The 19,968-nt window shown below is 39.1% G+C and overlaps 1 protein-coding gene across 2 annotated transcripts; it reads right to left on the reverse strand.

Annotated features, from left to right (window-relative positions):
* Positions 1-381: 381 nt before the first annotated feature.
* LOC142631079 (uncharacterized) lies at positions 382-18,913 on the reverse strand. 2 transcript variants are annotated; one of them, XM_075805151.1, is made up of 7 exons: positions 18,836-18,913; positions 18,478-18,741; positions 15,520-15,778; positions 1,464-1,500; positions 1,255-1,360; positions 932-1,042; positions 382-770 (listed from the first exon to the last, which is right to left on the reverse strand). In XM_075805151.1, the coding sequence occupies exons 2-7, from the start codon at positions 18,652-18,654 to the stop codon at positions 654-656; spliced, it is 807 nt and encodes a 268-aa protein (XP_075661266.1). In that variant the 5' UTR covers positions 18,655-18,741; positions 18,836-18,913; the 3' UTR covers positions 382-653. The 2 variants fall into 2 exon arrangements, with proteins under 2 accessions (XP_075661266.1, XP_075661265.1); XM_075805150.1 differs by lacking the exon at positions 18,836-18,913 and having other exon boundaries at positions 18,478-18,799.
* Between the last annotated feature and the right edge of the window lie 1,055 nt (positions 18,914-19,968).

Genomic DNA, 19,968 nt, shown 5'->3' on the forward strand with positions numbered 1-19,968 from the left:
TCTCCAATTCTTTTTGAATTGTACATGCTATTGGATACTTGTTTGTTAAATATATATATATATATATATATAGTGTGAATCCAACCCACAAACCTCACAAAACCGACCCAACTCTACTCCTTGGATTGGTTTTTGTGGGTTGCGTTGTAATTTATTTTAAGCCTTGGTTCAGGTCAGGTTTGGGGTGATATTTTTAACTCATTTCACCCAACTTGACCCACTATATATATAAGTTTATTTTATTACCCTAATTTTAATTTTTTAATTCGATTTGTTTTGATATTTGAAAATTAGTTTTGATGAATTTGGTAATTTGGAACATAATTTAGGCACATTACGTGAATTATAATAATTAATTTATAAAAAAAATGGCTTAAATAGTTTTATGAAAGTCCAAATTTTTATAAGAAATGAAACATGTAAGCATAGATGCACAAATCATCGGCATAACCCGACCTATGTGGGTTGGGAATTTCTCAACCCAAATAGTTGAAAAAATCTTCCAACTTGACCCATGCACAGTCTTATATATCGTCATACAAATAGACATAAGTGAAAGGTACATCAATAATGCACTGGACCAAAGATATGCTAAGAAAGGAGCAATTTATCCATTTTACGTTTCTTTTGTTTTTTCCAACTCAGTTATTTAATTAGCTGTCCTGGGTTGGTACTAATGGCAGTTGGCCTCCATATATCTCTGGGAGCTGGCTCTCATCAATCTCTTCAAGCAAAGTTGATTTTAAACTTTTGTTCTCTACAAATAATATCTGCATAGCATTGGAAGATAAAGAATTAATCAACCATCATGAGATGTATCTGTAAAAGCCCAAGTATTTTTTTGTGAAGTGTGAATGCTTGGATATGTAATGCAGTCTAACAGCATGTATGAAGTTTTCCACTCAATGAAGGTATGAAATGAAAAGCTGACCTTCTTCTTGGTATTTTTGTCGATAAAGGGGTATACAATTTTCCATACTGTCATAAATATGTAAGGCGCATGGATGATAAAAACCTTCCCTAATCTTTCTGGGTAGAAGTCCTGCCATTACCATGGAGTTAGAAACATCCTGTCATGAGCCATTTGAATGTAATCTTTTCATTGCAATGACTTTTATGCTTATATATGCTCACTATGTTTTCAGTCCTAATAATTACAGAAGTCGTTGTATTTAGCTGTCAAAGATTTGAGTTTCTCAGATCCTCTCAATGGGTACTAGATCTTTTATCTGGGGAGTTTGTAAGTAATGTAACCTGCAAAATCGATAGAGCTCCAAGGTATGCACGGATGTCACTATTTGAATATCCCCATCCTTCAAGATCGGCAATGAAAACAAATTTCTCTTGTCCTGGGGGCATCCTGATACGTCAAGGTTAAACATTTACAGTCTATAATTAAAGTAGTGTACTATTGAGTTTCCAATTCCAGCTTCACTGTGAATCATGGATAGGGATAGAGATACCTTGAACACAATTTGTCGAGACCATAGACTACATAACCTGTACAACAAAAGAGTGCCTTGTATGAGCTAAAAGAATTCAACAATACTAAAGTAAAACTAAGTTTTCTGCCTCTTCCCTCTAGTGGAGGTTTCATAAGCTCAATTATATATGTAGACCAGAATAAAGGAGGTGATTAATCAAGACATATTTTGACTTGACTTTTTGTTTCAATCCACTTGGATAATCCATCCTATATTTTTGCTGTAAACTGAAACTGCTAGTAAAGTTCTCTCATTCTCTTATAACTATTACTTTAAATTTTTACATTTTATAGAGAAATTGAATGAATAAATTATAAAGGAATGGAAAAGAATGGAATGTATTAAAATGATGGAAAGGAAAAGAAAAAGGAAGGAATGTAATAGAATTAAGTTATCTTATTTGGATGTTTTGAAGAGTAATTCTAGAGAAACAAAATCTTTTACAAATTTTTTTTTATAAATTGAAGATGTGGTGAGTGGTTATTAGTAAATGAAAAAGTAATGTTAATAGTTGACCTGTATGAAAATTGGTACAAAGTTGGCTATAACATTATTTTGTAAAAATGTTGTAAAATAGTTTGTAACAGTAGTATTACCCCGTTTTAAAGGTACGTTTGGTAAACTGTAATTATGATTACATAGGAATAGGAATAGGTACTACAAAGAAAACAAGATGATGTAATGTAATATTTATTACTATTAATTTATTTGGTGACAGCACAAGAATAGAACTCTAAAGACAGTGGAAAAAAAGCATTCTAAAAGTTGAAATTTTAAATTGTAACATTAGAATAAAACTTATGATATATTTTAGAAAATATCTTATTCATATAATTATTTTTCCTAAAATATATATATATATATATATATATAAAATTTGAAAGAGAGATTAGTTACTTTTTTATGATTTTTTATTTTCGTAATTGGTATGTGCATATAGAAAGATTATTTATTTGGAAATATATTAATTTTAGAAATTAATGCACTTACTAAAGAAAATCTATTATAGTCATTTTAGAGAGGAATAACTATTCTTATTTTGAAGAATAGTTATTCATAAGGAATGACGATTCTTTGTAATAAAAACATAACAAAACTATTGAATAGCTAAATCATAGTAACAAAAATTATATTACAGTGCCTATTATAATCTACCAAATATACCTTAAGGACACGTTTTGTAGACTATAATAGTGATTACCTAGGAATAAGAATAAGTATTACAAGGAATACAAGATGCTGTAATATAATATTTATTGATGTATATTTGTTTGATGACAATACTAGAATAGAACCATGAAGACGATGGAATAAGGGAATTTTAAAAATCAAACTATCAAAATTGTAACATTATAATAAAATTTAAGATATATTTTAGGAAATATCTTACTCATATAATTATATTTCTTAAAAAATAATATATATTTTTTAATTTGAAAAAGAGATTAGTTATTTTTTTAGGACAAAATTTAGTTACAAAATTGGTTGTAGTTTAAATATTATTACATATTTTGAAAATTTTACAGTTGAATTGTATGTTCTTTAAGCTCTTAATACATATGTCAAATTGTGTGTCAATCAAATATTATTTACTATATGATCTATAAGCTTATATTTTATGCAGAATTTGAAATTATAAAAACTTGCAATTTAAACAATTTATTGATGACAAAATAATTGATCTTTAATTTCTAGAAAATTTACAAACATGAAAGATATAAGAAGAAGATGTAATCCAATAGTGTTTTATTCAAAATTTACCTTCAATAAAAAATATTGAGTAAGGTTGTAAGCTTTTTTTTTTTTTCTTGAGAAAAAAGTGATGTTGTAACCTTATACTACAATCAATTTTGTAACTAAATTTTGTCCATTTTTTATGGTTTTTATTTTTGTAATTGTTTATGCATTTGGAAAGTTTGTTTATTTGAAAATATATTTGTAAGGACACAATTCAAGTTCCCAAACTACGACTGGGAGAAAAATGGGCTTGAAAGACCTTTCTTTACAATGAATTTGTAGAGGATGGGCTTGTAATTTAGATTTCAAGGATGGTTTAGACAATTACAAAAAGAACGGGCCGATAGAGACGAGAACAAATAATCGTTTGCAAAGAGTAAGACTGAGAAATCGTCCTCGGATTGTGTCCGAGGATGGTTTCTAATGATATTTCTCAAGTTTGGATACAAGTGTTGATTATCATTTACTATTGGCTCTATCTCTTTTACTCAGAAAAGTCTCCCCCTTCTTCGTATGCCTTTCCTCCTATTTATATCCTTTCCTTTCCCTTCATCACCTTCCACTTTTCTGGTTGCAATCCCCCTTTTTGGATACTTGTCCCATCCATTCTTCCCTAAAGCCCGCTGGGATTAGGGACCAAGTTCCAAGCTCGATGTTCGAGTCCCATCCTTCCATCTATACGATCGGTGTATCAATTTACGAGCTTTTAATGTATGGGCGGTGGTAGCGAGCTTTATTTTTAGACATTCCACCGTTCTTTCTCTCGCCCTCCACGTATACCGTGCATCCCCATAATTGTAGGACTCATTATAATATAACCTGTGGATACCAAACTTCTCTTTCTATGTCCTCGGCCTTGAAATCCGAGGACAAATCTACTCCTCGGACGTGTTTGGATATGTAAATAGTCCACGGCCATTTTGATGTCTTCGGATTTTGGGTTTCCAGCCCAAAATACTTCGTTGGGCCATCCTTCATATGCTATTGGGCCCAATACCCCTACAATAGCCCCTCGAGTTTCTTTATTTTTTCACCTCGGGAGAAAAATAGAATCTCGACTTAAAAAAGACCCCCGTTACCTCGTACTTTTGGCAACATTGTTGACAAGAGATAACTTCCGAATCACCCATCGCGTGTTCCCAATGCTTCGGTATGCGAAACGCCCCCGAATTGATTGTTGGCGCTTCTATGTCCCCCACGTTTCATTAATATGACACATATCCAACGGCCGAGAGCGCATTCTTGGGTTGAGGCGGAATTCGCCCGCTTTAAAACATCTTCGACATATAAATACTAATTTTCTTCAAAATTCTTCACACTACGAAAACCTCATAACGTACCCGCCACACTTTTCATCTCCCCGTACTCTCTCTCTCGTCTATCAAGTACCCCGTCCGAGGTGACCGTGCTTTCTTCCTTTTTAAAAGTAAGTTCTTCAATACTCGCCCACTCCTTATCGGCCTTTTTTGTTTCTTTTGTTTCTTTTCTTTCCCATCTTCTCTTTTCAATCGTGTCTTTCATCCTCGGCATAGTTATTTTTTCTCCACACCCCGCCTTTTTTCAAAAAGAATGGGTAGATTTGCGTCCCCGGTGGATTCAAACGAAAAATAGAACGGTTTAAGGTTAAGTACAAAATTCCCTCGGATGTATCCATTAGGTACCGTAACGAGGAAGAGTTTTATACAAAAAGAAAAACGGGGGAAGTTGTAATCCCGATGATTGCGTTCATCGAAGGGGGAATGAAAATCCCCATGGGAACTGTGACTAGGGATTATCTTAGGGCTTTTAGGTTGGCTCCCACCCGGTGTGCCCCAAATGTCTTTAGGATCTTAGGTTCCATAGACGCTTTAAATGAGAAGATGAACCTAGGGCTCACTCACCACGACGTGAACCGGGTTTATAACCTCCATCACCTAAGCAAAAAAGATGAATATTACCTAAAGTCTAGACACCCGGAAGTCGGGCTAATTCAATGTACGCACCGAATCAAATAAGGGCCTAAAAAATGACTTCCCGATCATATCGGGAAATTGGCACGACGGCCTCCCTGTCCGACAAGGGAAGGGACTCCGAGTGAAGTTTCTTTTACATACTTTTATCTTTCGTCTTTTTACTTACTCTTACCCACTTTTACTTGGACAACTCTGTATCCACACGCGGCGGATCGTCATCCTAACCTTGTGGATTTCGGGCGATTGGATAGGATCCTACAAGCCGAGATCTTCGTGCACACCGACGGTCAACTCCGTGCGGCTCATCGATCCTCGGCCACACTCCAATATCAAAAGCCTTTCGGGCGCCGAAGTGCGTGATTAAAGCCCGCGATCCTCGTCTTCCTCGGATTAGCGTTGCGTGGAGGGTTTTTTGCTACCGGGGGACTACCATTCCTCAAGGTACCTTGGTCACCCAACCAATCCAACCGCCACCATTTGTTCCGGTTGGGATTCCCAGCGGTTCCTTTCTCCACAATTTTAACCTCTGGTGAAGCCGCATCTTCCTACCTTACGTAAAGGAAGAAGAAGAAGAAGAAGTTGACGTGCAGTTCCGAGGACGAGTTCGAGGTTTTTAATCAACTCTACTCTCCCGAAGACTCGACTTCCATCCTCGGCACTTCTACCCCAATCTCAAAGGTTACTACGAAGAACTTGATGTTATGGGCATTCAACGAAAGATTAAACCCACTCGAAAGATGTCCTTGAGGCGCCGACAAGGACCCTAGAGTCCAAGAACCTCCAAAAGAGGTGCGCCCTGGACTCAAGAAAAGGGTGGCGACAAACGCCCCGAAGCTAGGCTTCCTCCTCCTCCTCCATCCTCCCAAACTCAACGTGCCAACATAGCTGATCTCAAAAGAAAAAGGGATCAGCCGAAAGGGAAGGAAGTTGTGGAGGTAGGAAAGGGTTCTCGTATCCAAGGAGCCCGAGGTTGAAAAGGGTGCAAAGCAAGCCCGCACCATACGTACTAGGTCGGAAAGAAGAACCGACCAACGGGCGGTCGTACGCGCCCCTGTATGGCTTCCCGACCTTTCTATGGACGATGAGGTCATTACCGTGGATGCGTCCATTAGAAATTCCGATGAAGGGACAGCGGCATGCGTCGCGGATGCTTTGGAGCAAGCACCGTTACTCCCCGAGGATATGATTAGCCGAGAAAGAAAAGGGACCACACCGTCTTCATGACTTTGAAGAAGGAGCTTGCAATGGTGAGTTTTCTCTAAAACCTTGACTTTTGTTTTTATTTCCTATATATATCTATACGTCTAAGGTTTATATGTTTTGTTTGTAGGCCGTTCAATCGCATAAGGGCGGAAGAGATTGCCATTAATTCCTATAAGTCTGCGAGGGCCGAGGAGTCCAGGCGTGAAAGCTTGCTCAAAAGATCTCGGACCTTCATAAGAAGAAGCCGGAGGTCACAGCAAAATTGGCTAAGGTTGAGAGTGCCAAGGCGGGCTTAGAGGCCGATCCGAAAACGACGACTAAACGTGCCGAGGATCGAGTGCCTAATGCTTCGCCAAGCCGAGGATAACCTCTTAGTAGCACGAAGGCTCGTAGAGGATCTTAAGAAAGATCCGCACGAGTCGAGAAGGCCAAAGAAGAAGCCATCAAGGGCAAAGAAGAAGCCATTGAGGAGAAGAAAAGTGAGAAAGCAAAGGAAGAGGCCGAGAACTCGAGGGACCAAGTTCGAACAAGACGGTTATGATATAGGCGTGAAGGAGGTCAACGAAACCTTCAAGGCTCAGTTCCCGAGGTATGTAGGTACCACTACGCCTCCAAGTGTGGAACGAGGCACTTTCCCAGGCTGGGGTTGATGCCTCTTCCACTCTTTGGAGAGTGTCTACTATCCTCTGCAATTCGCGCTTCTTCCATTCCCGACACCGCACAAGAAGCCGCCGGTGGATCATCCGAGGATAAGGGGGTGATTTGGTCAAGACTCAACTCTTCACGAAGATGCCCCCGAACAACTTGACCCCGCACAAGAAAAGGCAATTGAAGACGTACAGCCTTCAAGTGATCTTCGGGAATCTTCAAAGGATGAGTTGGGTGATCAAGCTAACCCAATAACCTTGATAGATGATCCCAAAGGCAAAGGAATTGCCGTTGAGTCCCGGCTTTTCCATCTCCTCAAGACTCCAAAGGCCCTGCGAAGATTAAGCTGAAACAGTGACTTGCTTGTTGTCTTTCCTTTCTTTATTTTTATTTTGTCTCCAAGTGTAATACCTAAGTATAGGTGCAAAAGTACTTTTTTGGAATTTAATACAAGAATGAATGTTTGTTTTTTAGATGATTCTTATACATATATTTTTTTTTGTTTTTATGCGTCGATCATATCATTCCATAAATATCATCTTCTCGTCTTTTACCAAAGTTACTAGCAACAACTTGAATTGAAATTTGATACTCCAGGAGGATCGAGTAATTGATCCGAGGATCGAGGCATACCAAGTTTCAGCTTGACACTTAGATGAATAAATTTAAAAATGTTAATTTTCCCAAAGTAGATGATCCGAGGACCAGACGTAACTTAGGTTCTGTTTAACACTTAGTAAAGAATATCAATTTAGACGAGGTATGTGGTCCGAGGGTCGAGGCATACCAAGTTTCAGCTTGACACTTAGATGAATAAATTTAAAAATGTTAATTTTCCCAAAGTAGATGATCCGAGGACCGTACGTAACTTAGGTTGTTTAACACTTAGTAAAGAATATCAATTTAGACGAGGTATGTGGTCCGAGGATCCGAGGGCATACCAAGTTTCGGCTTGACACTTAGTTGAATAAATTTAAAATGTTAAATTACCCAAAGTAGATGATCGAGGACCAGACGTAACTTAGGTTCGTTTAACACTTAGTAAAGAATATCAATTTAGACGAGGTATGTGGTCCGAGGATCCGTGCATACCAAGTTTCGGCTTGATATTTAGATGAATAAATTTAAAGTGTTAATTTTCCCAAAGTAGATGATCCGAGGACCACGTAACTTAGGTTCTGTTTAACACTTAGTAAAGAATATCAATTTAGACGAGGTATGTGGTCCGAGGATCCAGGCATACCAAGTTTCAGCTTGATACTTAGATGAATAAATTTAAAGTGTTAATTTTCCCAAAGTAGATGATCCGAGGACCAGACGTAACTTAGGTTCTGTTTAACACTTAGTAAAGAATATCAATTTAGACGAGGTATGTGGTCCGAGGATCCAGGCATACCAAGTTTCAGCTTGACACTTAGTTGAATAAATTTAAAATGTTAATTTTCCCAAAGTAGATGATCCGAGGGACCGGACGTAACTTAGGTTCCGTTTAACACTTAGTAAAGAATATCAATTTAGACGAGGTATGTGGTCCGAGGATCCAGGGCATACCAAGTTTCGGCTTGATACTTAGAAGAATGAATATAACGAATATAATGTAGTTTAAAACAAAGAACGGACGAAGTGCCCTTTATTTAGTAATAGTACCTTCGTAGATTATTTACATTCCAGGGACGTTGTACAACATTCTCGTCCAAATCTTCCAGATTGTAGGCCCCTATTCCCTGCGACCCAAGTAATACGATAAGGTCCTTCAGTTGGGCCCAATTTTCCCCACGCAGGATTCTTCATCGTGCCCAAAAACTTTCCTTAATACTAAGTCACCTGGTCCAAGAGGTCGAAGTTTCACATGAGAATCATATCCCCGCTTGAGCTTATGTTGATAATAAGCTAGTTGAACCATGGCGCTTTCTGTTGTTCCTCAACTAAGTCTAAGTTTCTCATTAATAGATCATCATTTGCTATACGAAATAAAGGAGCTTTTCTTCGCAGTTTGGGAACCCGGTTTCTAAGGGGATTATTGCCTCGGCTCCATAAGTCATGGCGAAGGGTGTTTCACCTGTGGATCTTCGTGGTGTAGTTCTATACGTCCACAAGACATGTGGCGATTCTTCCACCCACCTCCCGCAGCGTCACCCAACCTCTTTTTGAGTCCGCTCACTATTACTTTGTTGACGTCTTCGGCTTGCCCATTTCCTTGGGGGATAAGCCGGAGTGGAATATCTATTCGTAATGCCCGGATCACGGCGGTATTTCCGAAAGGCTTTGCTATCAAATTGTAAACCGTTATACGAAATGAGAGTATGAGGGATGCCGAACCCGGTAACGATATTCTTCCATACAAACTTTTTTGCTTCCGTGTCTCGATGTTTGATAATGGCTCGGCTTCAACCCATTTGGTAAAGTAATCTGTTCCCACGAGAAGCCACCGTCGGTTTCCCGTTGCTTTGGGGAAGGGTCCCGACAATGTCCAAGCCCCGTTGGGCAAAAGGCCATGGGCTAGATAGAGGATTTAGGACTCCACCCGGGTTGATGTATGTTTGGAGCGAACCTTTGACATTGGTCACATTTCTTTGCATAATCTTGCGCTTCTCTCGCATATTTGGCCACCAATAGCCCCGAGTAAGGGCCACCGTGAGCTAAAGACCTTCCTCCCCGTGTGACTTCCGCAAATCCCTTCGTGTAGCTCTTCCAAAAGTAGCTCGTTGCCCTCGGGGTGTATGCATAGCAAATATGGTCCCGAAAAGGAACGTTTGTACAATTTTTGGTCCCTGACAACCGTAAACGAGTGGCTTTTTCTCGCGAACCTTATCCGCTTCAGCTTTTTCTCCGGAGTAGGATGTCATTTCGAGAAATGTTACTATTTGATCCATCCAACTAGGTCCTGTCCTAATTTGAAGAATTTGAGTGGAGTTACCATCCGTCCCGGTGGGCTTCAACCGTATCTTCAACGAGGATAACTCGTGGTAGACTTTGTGCCGAGGACGTCGCGAGCGTGGCTAATGAGTCGGCATGGGTATTGCCACATCCGGATACATGCAATAGTAGAAAAGACTCAAATTTAGATTGCATAAACGACACCGGGTTAGGTATTCTCGCATTCGGAATCCCTTGCTTCTAGCTTCCTTACACTTGGCCTACCACCAATAGTGAGTCCGAGAACATTTGCACCGCCTTTCCTCCCATTTTATGAACCATGTTCATCCCCGCGAGGACCGCTTTCATACTCGCTTCGTTGTTGGTGGCCGAGAATCCTAATCTCGGGGATTTCTCAAAAGTAATACCCTTCCGGGGATATCAAAACTAATCCGATACCCGATCCCCTCTCGATTTGCTGCTCCATCAACATGGACTTTCCATAACGGAGGCCACTTCACACGAAATCATGCCCTACGATTTTTACCCATGCTCTCTTGATAGTCTTCTAACGAAGGCTCGGCAAAACTCGCCACAAGGTCCGCGATGACCGCCCCTTTATGCAGGTGCGAGGCATATACTTGATATCGAAAGCTCCTAGGACGAGTTCCCCATTTGGCAATTCTTCCCATATAATCTGCACTTCGCAAAATTGATTTGAGAGGGAGTTGTGTAAGAACAACAACCGTATGAGGCCGGAAGTAATGGGGAAGTCTTCGTGTAGCATGTACCACGGCCAAGATAGCTTTTTCCGATGGCAAATAACTCGGCTCGGCCTCGTACGAGAGATTTGCTTACATAGTACACCGGTCTCTGGATGTTATTGTCATCTCGGATAAGAACCGGACTTAGCTGCATGTTTAGCCACCGCAATATATGCAAATGTAATCTCATCGGCCTCGGGTCGAGACATAGCGGTGGTCGCGAGAGATATTCTTTTTAGCCGTTGGAAAGTCGTTGCACACTCCTCGGTCCATTCAAAACCCTTCCATTTATTTAATAACGCGAAAGAAAGGCACATCTGTCCGCGGACCGAGATATAAATCGGTTGAGAGAAAGATATACTCGTTAGTCTTTGCACCTCTTTAGGATTCCGAGGTGGGTGTAAGGCTGCTTATTGCCTTAACCCGAGCGGGATTCACTTCAATTCCCGCGGAGTCACCATATATCCTAGAAACTTGCCCGACCCCACACCGAAAGAGCATTTAGAGGCATTGAGCCGCAATTTATACTCTTAGCTTCGAAAAGTGTTGCTCGGATCTTCCGGATGTGCGTAAACTTCTTTACTCTTTACTACCATATCGTCCACGTATACCTCAATATTTTTTTCCTAGTGTGCCTCAAACATCCTCGTCATCATCCTTTGGTAGGTAGCCCCGCGTTTTTCAAGCCAAAAGGCATTACCTTATAATGATAATTTCCCGTAGGAGTGACGAATGCTTTGTCTTCTCCCCGGTCCTCAACGGCTAAAGGTATCACGGTGATAACCTTGGAAAGCATCAAGAAAACTCATCCGAGGATGTCCAACAAGAAGGCGTCAACCGGTTGATCAATCCGAGGCATCGGGAATGAGTCCTTTGGGCAAGCCTTGTTTAAATCTGTGAAATCTACACATACTCTCCACTTCCCATTCTTCTTTTTCACCACCACAAGATGGGCTAACCATTCGGGGGATAAAACACTTCTTTGATAGCCCTGCCGCTTTGAGTTTGAGCACTTCCTCTTTGACGGCTTCCGAATGTTCCTTTGAGGACCTCCGAGGTGGTTGCCTCCTCGGCACTACATTTGGATTGACCCTTAAATGATGACATATGAAGTTCGGATCAACCCCCGGGCCTCGTACGCGTTCCAAGCAAATACATCCATATTTTTCTTTAAAAATAAAATCACTCTGTCTTCTCTTCTGCGGCAATTGAACTCCAACGGCACGGAAGAACTTTTCGGGATCATTGTCTATGATAATTTTCTCCAATTCTTCACACGTTGCTTCATCTACCTCGGCTATGGGAAGAGATTTTGATTGCTATGCTTCACCGTTAGCCGAGGACGGGGAGTCCGGTTGCAGTCGACGCGAATTGCAGCCGTGACACCTTGTCGAGCCACGAGGCCCGACTCCCCAAGTAACTCCACCACCCGATCTCGAGAATGAAATTTGATTTTGACATGCAAGGTTGAGGAAACACCCAACGCGCATGCAGCCAAGGTCTCGCCACAATAGCCGTATAGGGAGAGTAGGCATCGACTACGATGAAATCTACGTCTACTACCTCCGGACCTTGATTGCACGAGCGGTCTAATCTGTCCCTTTGGAACGACAAACTCTCCCTTCGAAGCTTATCAAGGGTGAGTCATATGGCATAAGATCTTCAACTCTTAACTTCAAGCCTCTAAATAGGTTCGAGGGTACATGATATACGCACCAATTTACCTTGATCAACCATTACCCTCTTTACATCATAGTTCCCAATTCCGAGGGTTACCACTAAGGCATCATCAGTGAGGCTGGATGGTCCCCATCTTGTCCTCTTCGGAGAAACTTAGGACCGGCAGATACTTGCCTTGATCCTCTTCGGCCGATCCCGTGACTCCTCGGCCAATGTTCGAGCAACCGACATTACCCCGAAAGGAGCCGAGCCGATCCCTACCAGTGCCGCAAAAATGACGTTGATAGTGCCTAGTAGGAGGTACGGATGAAGGACCGTCGTGGTTTGCCACTCCCGATTGGTTTTCCTCGCCCGTCGGGTTGGTACGAAGCGCCGGCTTTCCCTCTTTAACCAATTGTTCCGAGATGATTCCACGAAAGTGCGACGGTCCTCGGTGGTATGACCTCTCTCCCGAGTGATAATGGCGGTGGAGATTTTGGTTGCGTCTCAAAGGGTCCCCCGCCATTTTATTTGGCCATTTGAAAAAAGGCTCATGCCTTATTTTCTCCATCACTGCCGCAGGCTCCCCGAAGACGGTGTTGACCACTTGTGGGGGTATGTGGCCGGCTGCCTGGAAAAATCCCGCGTAGGCCTATTGTTGTTGTATCGGTCCGACCCGAAATCCCTCCTTTCTTGTGGGATAACCTTCGCCTTGCCCTTTCCACTCGCCGATCTTCCTCAACCCTTTTGTACTCGTCGATGCGATCCATCGGTCGACGTACGCTTCCGACAGTTTCTTCGTTAAGGATTTCCTCAAGTCATGCTCGTTGGTAGGCCGACCTTGAAGGTCCTTATTGCTACATCGTCAAAGTCTCCCGTCAATTTCGTTGAACATTTCCCAAGACGGTCCGAATATGTTTTCGTGGTTTCCTTCCTCATGGCCATGGATAGTAAAGAATCCAATGGACGAGGAACTCTACCGCACGTGATAAAGCGAGAACCAAATGCCCTAGTAAGCTCTTTGAAAGAATCAATGGAGCCCGCCCTTAAGCCGTCAAACCATCTCATGGCTACGGGCCCTAGGCTAGAAGGAAAAATCTTGCATAACAAAGTTTCATTCCCGGAATGCACCTTGCCATTCTCGGCCGAAGTGGCTTACGTGCTCTACGGGATCCGTCCGACCATTGTAAAGAGTGAAGGCCGGTTGTGTGAAGCGCCGAGGCAACCTTCCTTCTTCCAATCTGCGCGCGAAGGGTGACTCGGAGATTTGGTGCAATGCTCTTCCCATTGCGTCATTTCCTAAGCCCCTAGGGGTAGTCTCGCCACGTCTCCCATGCAGATTGTCTTCTTCGGAAGAGGCATATTCACTGGGGGAGTTCTGGATCTTTGCCCGTAATTGTCATCCTCGGATCCTTCCGAAGAGGGGTCGAGAGGTCGGAGGAGTTCTCCTTCGCCTCTCGTGGCGCAATCTCCTCTTTAGGCCGTCAATCTCCTCATACGCATGGCCCCGGCATTTCTTTCATAAGGAGCTCAGCTTCCTCCTTGCGAATGACTTGCACTTCGATGGTATGTGTAGTATGTACACTTCCCTCTCTGCCTTCCGTGATCGGGATGCAAGGAGAGATCCTCACGCTGAGAGCCCACGGACTCCGCACTGCGTTGTGGTCCTGATCCTACCATGATGTCCTAAACTTCCTTAAAGACTAAATCCCCACAGACGGCGCCAATTGTAAGGACACAATTCAAGTTCCCAAACTACGGCGGGAGAAAAATGGGCTAGAAAGACCTGTCTTTACAATGAATTTGTAGAGGATGGGCTTGTAATTTAGATTTCAAGGATGGTTTAGACAATTACAAAAAGAACGGGCTTTGGGCCCAATAGAACAGAACAAAGAATCGTTTGCAAAGAGTAAGATCGAGAAATCGTCCTCGGATTGTGTCCGAGGATGGTTTCTAATGATATTTCTCAAGTTTGGATACAAGTGTTGATTATCATTTACTATTGGCTCTATCTCTTTTACTCGAAAAGTCTCCCCTTCTTCGTATGCCTTTCCTCCTATATCTATCCTTTCCTTTCACTAAATCACCTTCCACTTTTCCCGGTTGCAATCCCCACTTTTTGGATACTTGTCCCATCCATTCTTCCCTAAAGCCCGGCCGGGGATTAGGGGACCAAGTTCCAAGCTCGATGTTCGTGTCCCATCCTTCCATCTATACGGTCGGTGTATCAATTTACGAGCTTTTAATGTATGGGCGGTGGTAGCAGGCTTTATTTTTAGACATTCCACCGTTCTTTCTCTCGCCCTCCACGTATACCGTGCATCCCCATAATTGTAGGACTCATTATAATATAACCCAGGGATACCAAACTTCTCTTTCTATGTCCTCGGCCTTGAAATCCGAGGACAAATCTACTCCTCGGACGTGTTTGGATATGTAAATAGTCCACGGCCATTTTGATGTCTTCGGATTTTGGGTTTCCAGCCCAAAATACTTCGTTGGGCCATCCTTCATATGCTATTGGGCCCAATACCCCTACAATATTAATTTTAGAAATTAACGCACCTATTAAGAAATAACTATTACAACTATTTTAGAGAGGAATAGTTATTCCCCATTTTAAAGAATAACATTTCTTAAAAATGACTATTCATTGTAATAAAAAGATAACCAATTATTGAATATCTAAACCATAGGAATAACTATTACATTACAATGTCCATTATAGTCTACTAAACATATCCTAAATAATAGAATGATAATGAATGGAATGCAAATAATTTTTTTTTTAGAATAAAAAAAGAAGAAGATTTATTATACTCCAATTTTTTTTTAAAAGAAAGATTTATTATACCTTAAATAAATCTTTTTTAAGAGTGACATTAGAAGGAATGAAGTGGAATCATCTATAACAAAAGTGTTATTAGACTCGCATTTTAAAATAAAATGTTGAATGTATAAGGGTGTCTTAGGAATTTTAGTGAAAATGTCACTAAATCTAATTTATTCCCTCCCATTTAAACTCTTAAAAAAGAAAATAGTCTTTTCATTCCCTACATTAAAATTCTCAAACAAAGAAATATAAATAATATCTAAAATTATTCTTTTCATTCTATTCATTTTTTTCCCGGTTTCTTCCTCCAAAACGAAGTGCTAAGCTCCAAAGAAATGTTAACCTTTGTATGAATACTTAACAAGAGAGGGAAAATAACATACGCTTGAATTCTTCTATTCCCACTTTGGTTTGAAAATGTCTAGCACCAAAGACCACTGCTATGGGTCTTCCTGTCTTGTCAAATCCTTGAATAAACATCTTGTTTTGTGCAATTTCGTGTGGAAGCTCTGATGGAGAAATTGAACCATTTGGAACAAAGGTTTGCCTCCATTTCAAGTACTTGAGGAATAAGGCAGAAGCCTTCTCCACATTTAAATCTCGAGCACGAAGGAATCTTCTAATCATCAGATCATCTACTACCTGCTAGTTAAAACACCACATATCAAAATATCAGCAATGGAAATGAAATTTAGGCGTCGCCATGTCTTCCACACTAAAACTAGTTAATCAATATATTTATCCATATGCCTGAAAAAAAAAATTAGTGCAGGCAACTGATCTGTGAAAATAATATGGGTCACCAACGATTGTATTTCTAATAAACAAGGCAAACTTAATGTAAATGGCATTTTAAGCATTTGGAAAATAGTGAATTTAATTACTTAATTATAATTTTAATACTCCTTTAAATAACTGGGGTCTTAACACATAAGATTTTATATATTTAAAATGAGAGGTAGAATAAAAACAAAAATTGAACTCTTGATAATTCATTTTTAACGTTCATGATGGCTGAGAAGGAAGATCTCATTTTGAAAATTCTTGAAGGTGATGCACTTACGCTCTATTTGTTTTGGTAATAATGTTTTTTAGAAAATGTTTTCTAAAAAATATCTTTTTATAAAACTATCACATTTTTTAATATTTGGTAGTAACCTTAAGTGAATTGAAAAACAATCTTTTAATTTTTCTTATTTAGCTTATGTGAAATAGAGGTGTTTTTTTTTTAAAAAAATGAGTAGAAAAAATTTCTAAAAATAAGCCATATTTTTTATGTTGACCAAATATAGTTTTCCTTTAACTCATTTTTTCTAATACTATTAAACACTAAAAAACATGAAAAACTATCTTTACACCATAGTTTTCATCAAAATAATGTGTTTTGTTGCTCTACTTCCGGTGCCACATTAGTCTATTGCCTCGCTTATGGAGTAGTAGTTTTGCTTCCTTTTCTTTATGAAAGGTCTCACATTTGTTGAGATCAGGTAATTCTGGACTCACTTTTCCTAAGACCTCTTTTGTTAGGGCTATTATAATGGATGGAGATTCCAATTAAATTAATAATGGATGCTCTTATTATATACTCTTAGGACATTTGTTAATATATCTTTTTTTTTTATAAATTGAAATCATTTTCATATAAAATATAAAAAGTTGTAAAAAAGTCAATTATTTCTTCTTTTTTCATAAAAAAGTATCTAATAATATTTCCAAAACCAATACTATTAGGGCATCCTTTAACTAATTGGTATTAAAAGTAAAGATCAAATTTGCTTAGTCTACACAGAGTCACACCTACGGTCAGGGGATAGGGGTCATGCCTAAAAAGAAGCACAAATAATTTATATTATGGTGAATTTTATTTAATTCAACTGGATTAATCTTTTGTCATAAAAAAAAAATTGATATTTTCATGTAATAATAAAGATAATATTATAGGTTGGAATTATTTCTTAAAAGGAAAAATTATATTATGGAAAATGCTAAAGCCGACGTAGCATTACTCGTCATGTTATACAGCTGGCCTGGCTCGACCATGCATGTTGGGTGCAAAGCACCGTGTGGGTCCAGCCCACATGCCTTGTCAAGAGCTCATTTTTAATGAGCATGTCACTATTGTCTCTTAATGAGAAGTGATCCCAAGCGTGTTGGACACGTTGAAGAAAGAAGAAAAGAAAGAAGGAAAGGCTTTTCGACCTAAGGGAGAGTTGAAGAAATTAAGAAGAAACTGGCTGAAGTAAAGTCAAGGTAAGTGAGTTGCATTTATTGTAATTTGATGTTAAGAATGTGAAAGGAAGAAAAGAAGGAAAAGGTAAAGAAATAAGAGGAGAGGTCATTCAGCCAGTGAGCAAGAAGAAAGAAGAGTGAAGTCCCAGAGTGTGAGGACTGGTGCATCTTGAAGAACTGCGTGAGTGAGAGCTGAAAGAAAACCTTGAATCTAGAGAGAATTGAGAGGGTCTAAAGGGATTGTTATTTGTATTATCACATGCTAATTAAGAGATGGAGCCGGTTAATATGTGCTATTAGGATATACATTAACCATCTATATTCTAATTATATATTCTAACTAACTTGAATGATTTCAGTAGGATTAACAACTACAAATTAACAGATGATCTTGACTGTACACGTGTCCACTAACCATAACTAACTTTGCTCTTAATAATTGACACTAAGCTACAAACAGTTTAACAACTATATTACTGAACTACGTGTCATTTCTGCAGCTCATGAACCTTGACCTTCTGCACTGAAACTTGCCCTACATCAGCTGCCTTTACAAGAGCAAGCAAAAGAGGTGAAAAATAAAGAGAGTAAGGGAAAATGGTGAGTGAAAAGAAAAAAAAATAGTTTTTTTTTTTGGTGCTCAAATTGTATCTTTAAGCATTGTAATTTTTATTTAATATAATGAAATTGTTCAAATTTTGTCTCGTAATTTTTTCATTAAAAGAGAAAAGGTTTCCCGTAAATTATTGTGTTTTTGTATGATTGTGCTCCAGTTGTGCTAGCTAAAATTTATTGCCACTCATATAGAAGTTTTCCCAACAATGCAATAGCTGGAGAGCAATTAGTAGAGTGGCTGATGTTCTAGCTGATCCATCATCGATCCAAGCCATTGTGTTGAGAATATATAATCAATATTGTTATAGCAGTTTTAATTATGGACAGCGCCTAGCACTAGGAGTATTTTCCTTGTTATTACATTTTGAGAGTACTAAATCTTCTTACCAATAAGTAGAAATATGAATTTTGCATGAAAATAAAAGAGTAAAAACAAAACACATGCAAAATTAATTAAAGAAACAACATAGCTAGGAATTAAGGAAGATGCACGGCACCTTGGAGGAGGGATCCTGGGTTTCCACAAAGGATCTCATAAGTCGAATTCTGGACAGCTCAATCTCATTATTGCTTTTCAAGCCGTTGCCTTCATCATCATGGTATCTTCCTCCTGCTTCTTGTTCTTCTAATTCTGTGCTTTCTCGAGACTCACTTATGTTGGAGTTCATCATCATCGTGTACTTCAACTTCCTGCCTTCTCTCTTCTTCGTTCTTTATTCTCTGATTTCTCACTAAACTAGCTCTCTCAACACATTCTGAGACTGATGATTAACAACGAACAGCTTTAAAACGAGAGGCCATTAAAGTTTTTGGTGTAAGAATAAATAGCTATCGTCACCATAAATTAAAACTCACCTAAAAATCATGTTAATTTTGTAAGTTTCTTCTTTTAAATTACGGTGATTTATGTTGCAGTCACATTCAATTAGGTGAAGGACTTGTACCACACAGGGCAACTAATGATAATGCAAACCCAACAACCTATATTTAATGTTCAACAAGAAGAGCAAATGAGCACTTATTGCTATACAACTAGCTATGCACGACCTATCAAAGTTATGCACGCAAATAATAGCCAGCAATGTATCAAGGATTTTGTTAACGTGTGTTCTTAAGACACAAAATAAATATCTATTTTTAGAAAAAAATTTATCGAGAATTAAAAAAATATTGACAGCTTTTGCAATTATATACCCTTGCATTCTTGTACAACCGTTTTAGATGAAAATGGCAAATATATCCAAATCTTTTTGTTTTTTGATAAGCAAATCCTTTTGTTCTTGTACAACTAGCACGCAATCTTTGATAGCCAGATTAAGCGTATGTTTGGATAACTTGGCGTTTGCGTTTTGATGAAAAATTTCTGCGTTTTTTTTTTTTTTTTTTTTTTTTCTTCTGCTGATGCACGATTCAGGGGGGACAGTGGTTACTGTTCATGCTACTGTGCATGAACAGTAGCCGCATTTGCTGACTTTTCAGCACCTCTGTGGGTCCCGTGTACTATTCACGGAACCCACAAACTTCACTTTTCAGATTTTTTTAAATTAAAAATGGGACCCACGGTACTATTCACACATTTAAAAATTATTTTGGTACAGTGTTTTCAGTTTTCAGTTTTCAGTAATAAACTGTATCCAAACGGACCCTAAGTTTTACTTAATAATGTCATTTAATGTGAGATGCATGCAATAGTCTTCATAATGTTCACACACAATAACTACTGTTTGCTCTTTTTTTTCACTTTTGAAATATGTAAAGAAAGAACAAAAAATTAATGCAAAGTGAATAGTGTTATTATAAATTTACATAATAATATAGTAAATTTATAAATTTACACATTTTTAGCTCAATTGATGTAAGTAAATATAAAGATTTAATGTATAAAATTGATACATTTTTCTATTTTGAATGGTTTGAGGTAAATGCCAAAGCATGCTGCCAAAAAGACAAAGATCTCAAGTTGGACATATTAATATTATTGCCACTCA

The sequence above is a fragment of the Castanea sativa genome, chromosome 4 (genome assembly GCF_040712315.1).
Source record: "Castanea sativa cultivar Marrone di Chiusa Pesio chromosome 4, ASM4071231v1".
In the NCBI taxonomy this organism is placed as follows: Eukaryota; Viridiplantae; Streptophyta; class Magnoliopsida; order Fagales; family Fagaceae; genus Castanea; species Castanea sativa.

Coding starts and splice junctions, on each gene's coding strand:
- LOC142631079 (XM_075805151.1), bottom strand. CDS start 18,654: ATGATGATGAACTCCAACATAAGTGAGTCTCGAGAAAGCACAGAATTA. Junction 1,043..1,254: donor GAGCTCTATCGATTTTGCAG/GTTACATTACTT, acceptor TGGTAATGGCAG/GACTTCTACCCAGAAAGATT. Junction 771..931: donor ACAAAAATACCAAGAAGAAG/GTCAGCTTTTCA, acceptor AATGCTATGCAG/ATATTATTTGTAGAGAACAA.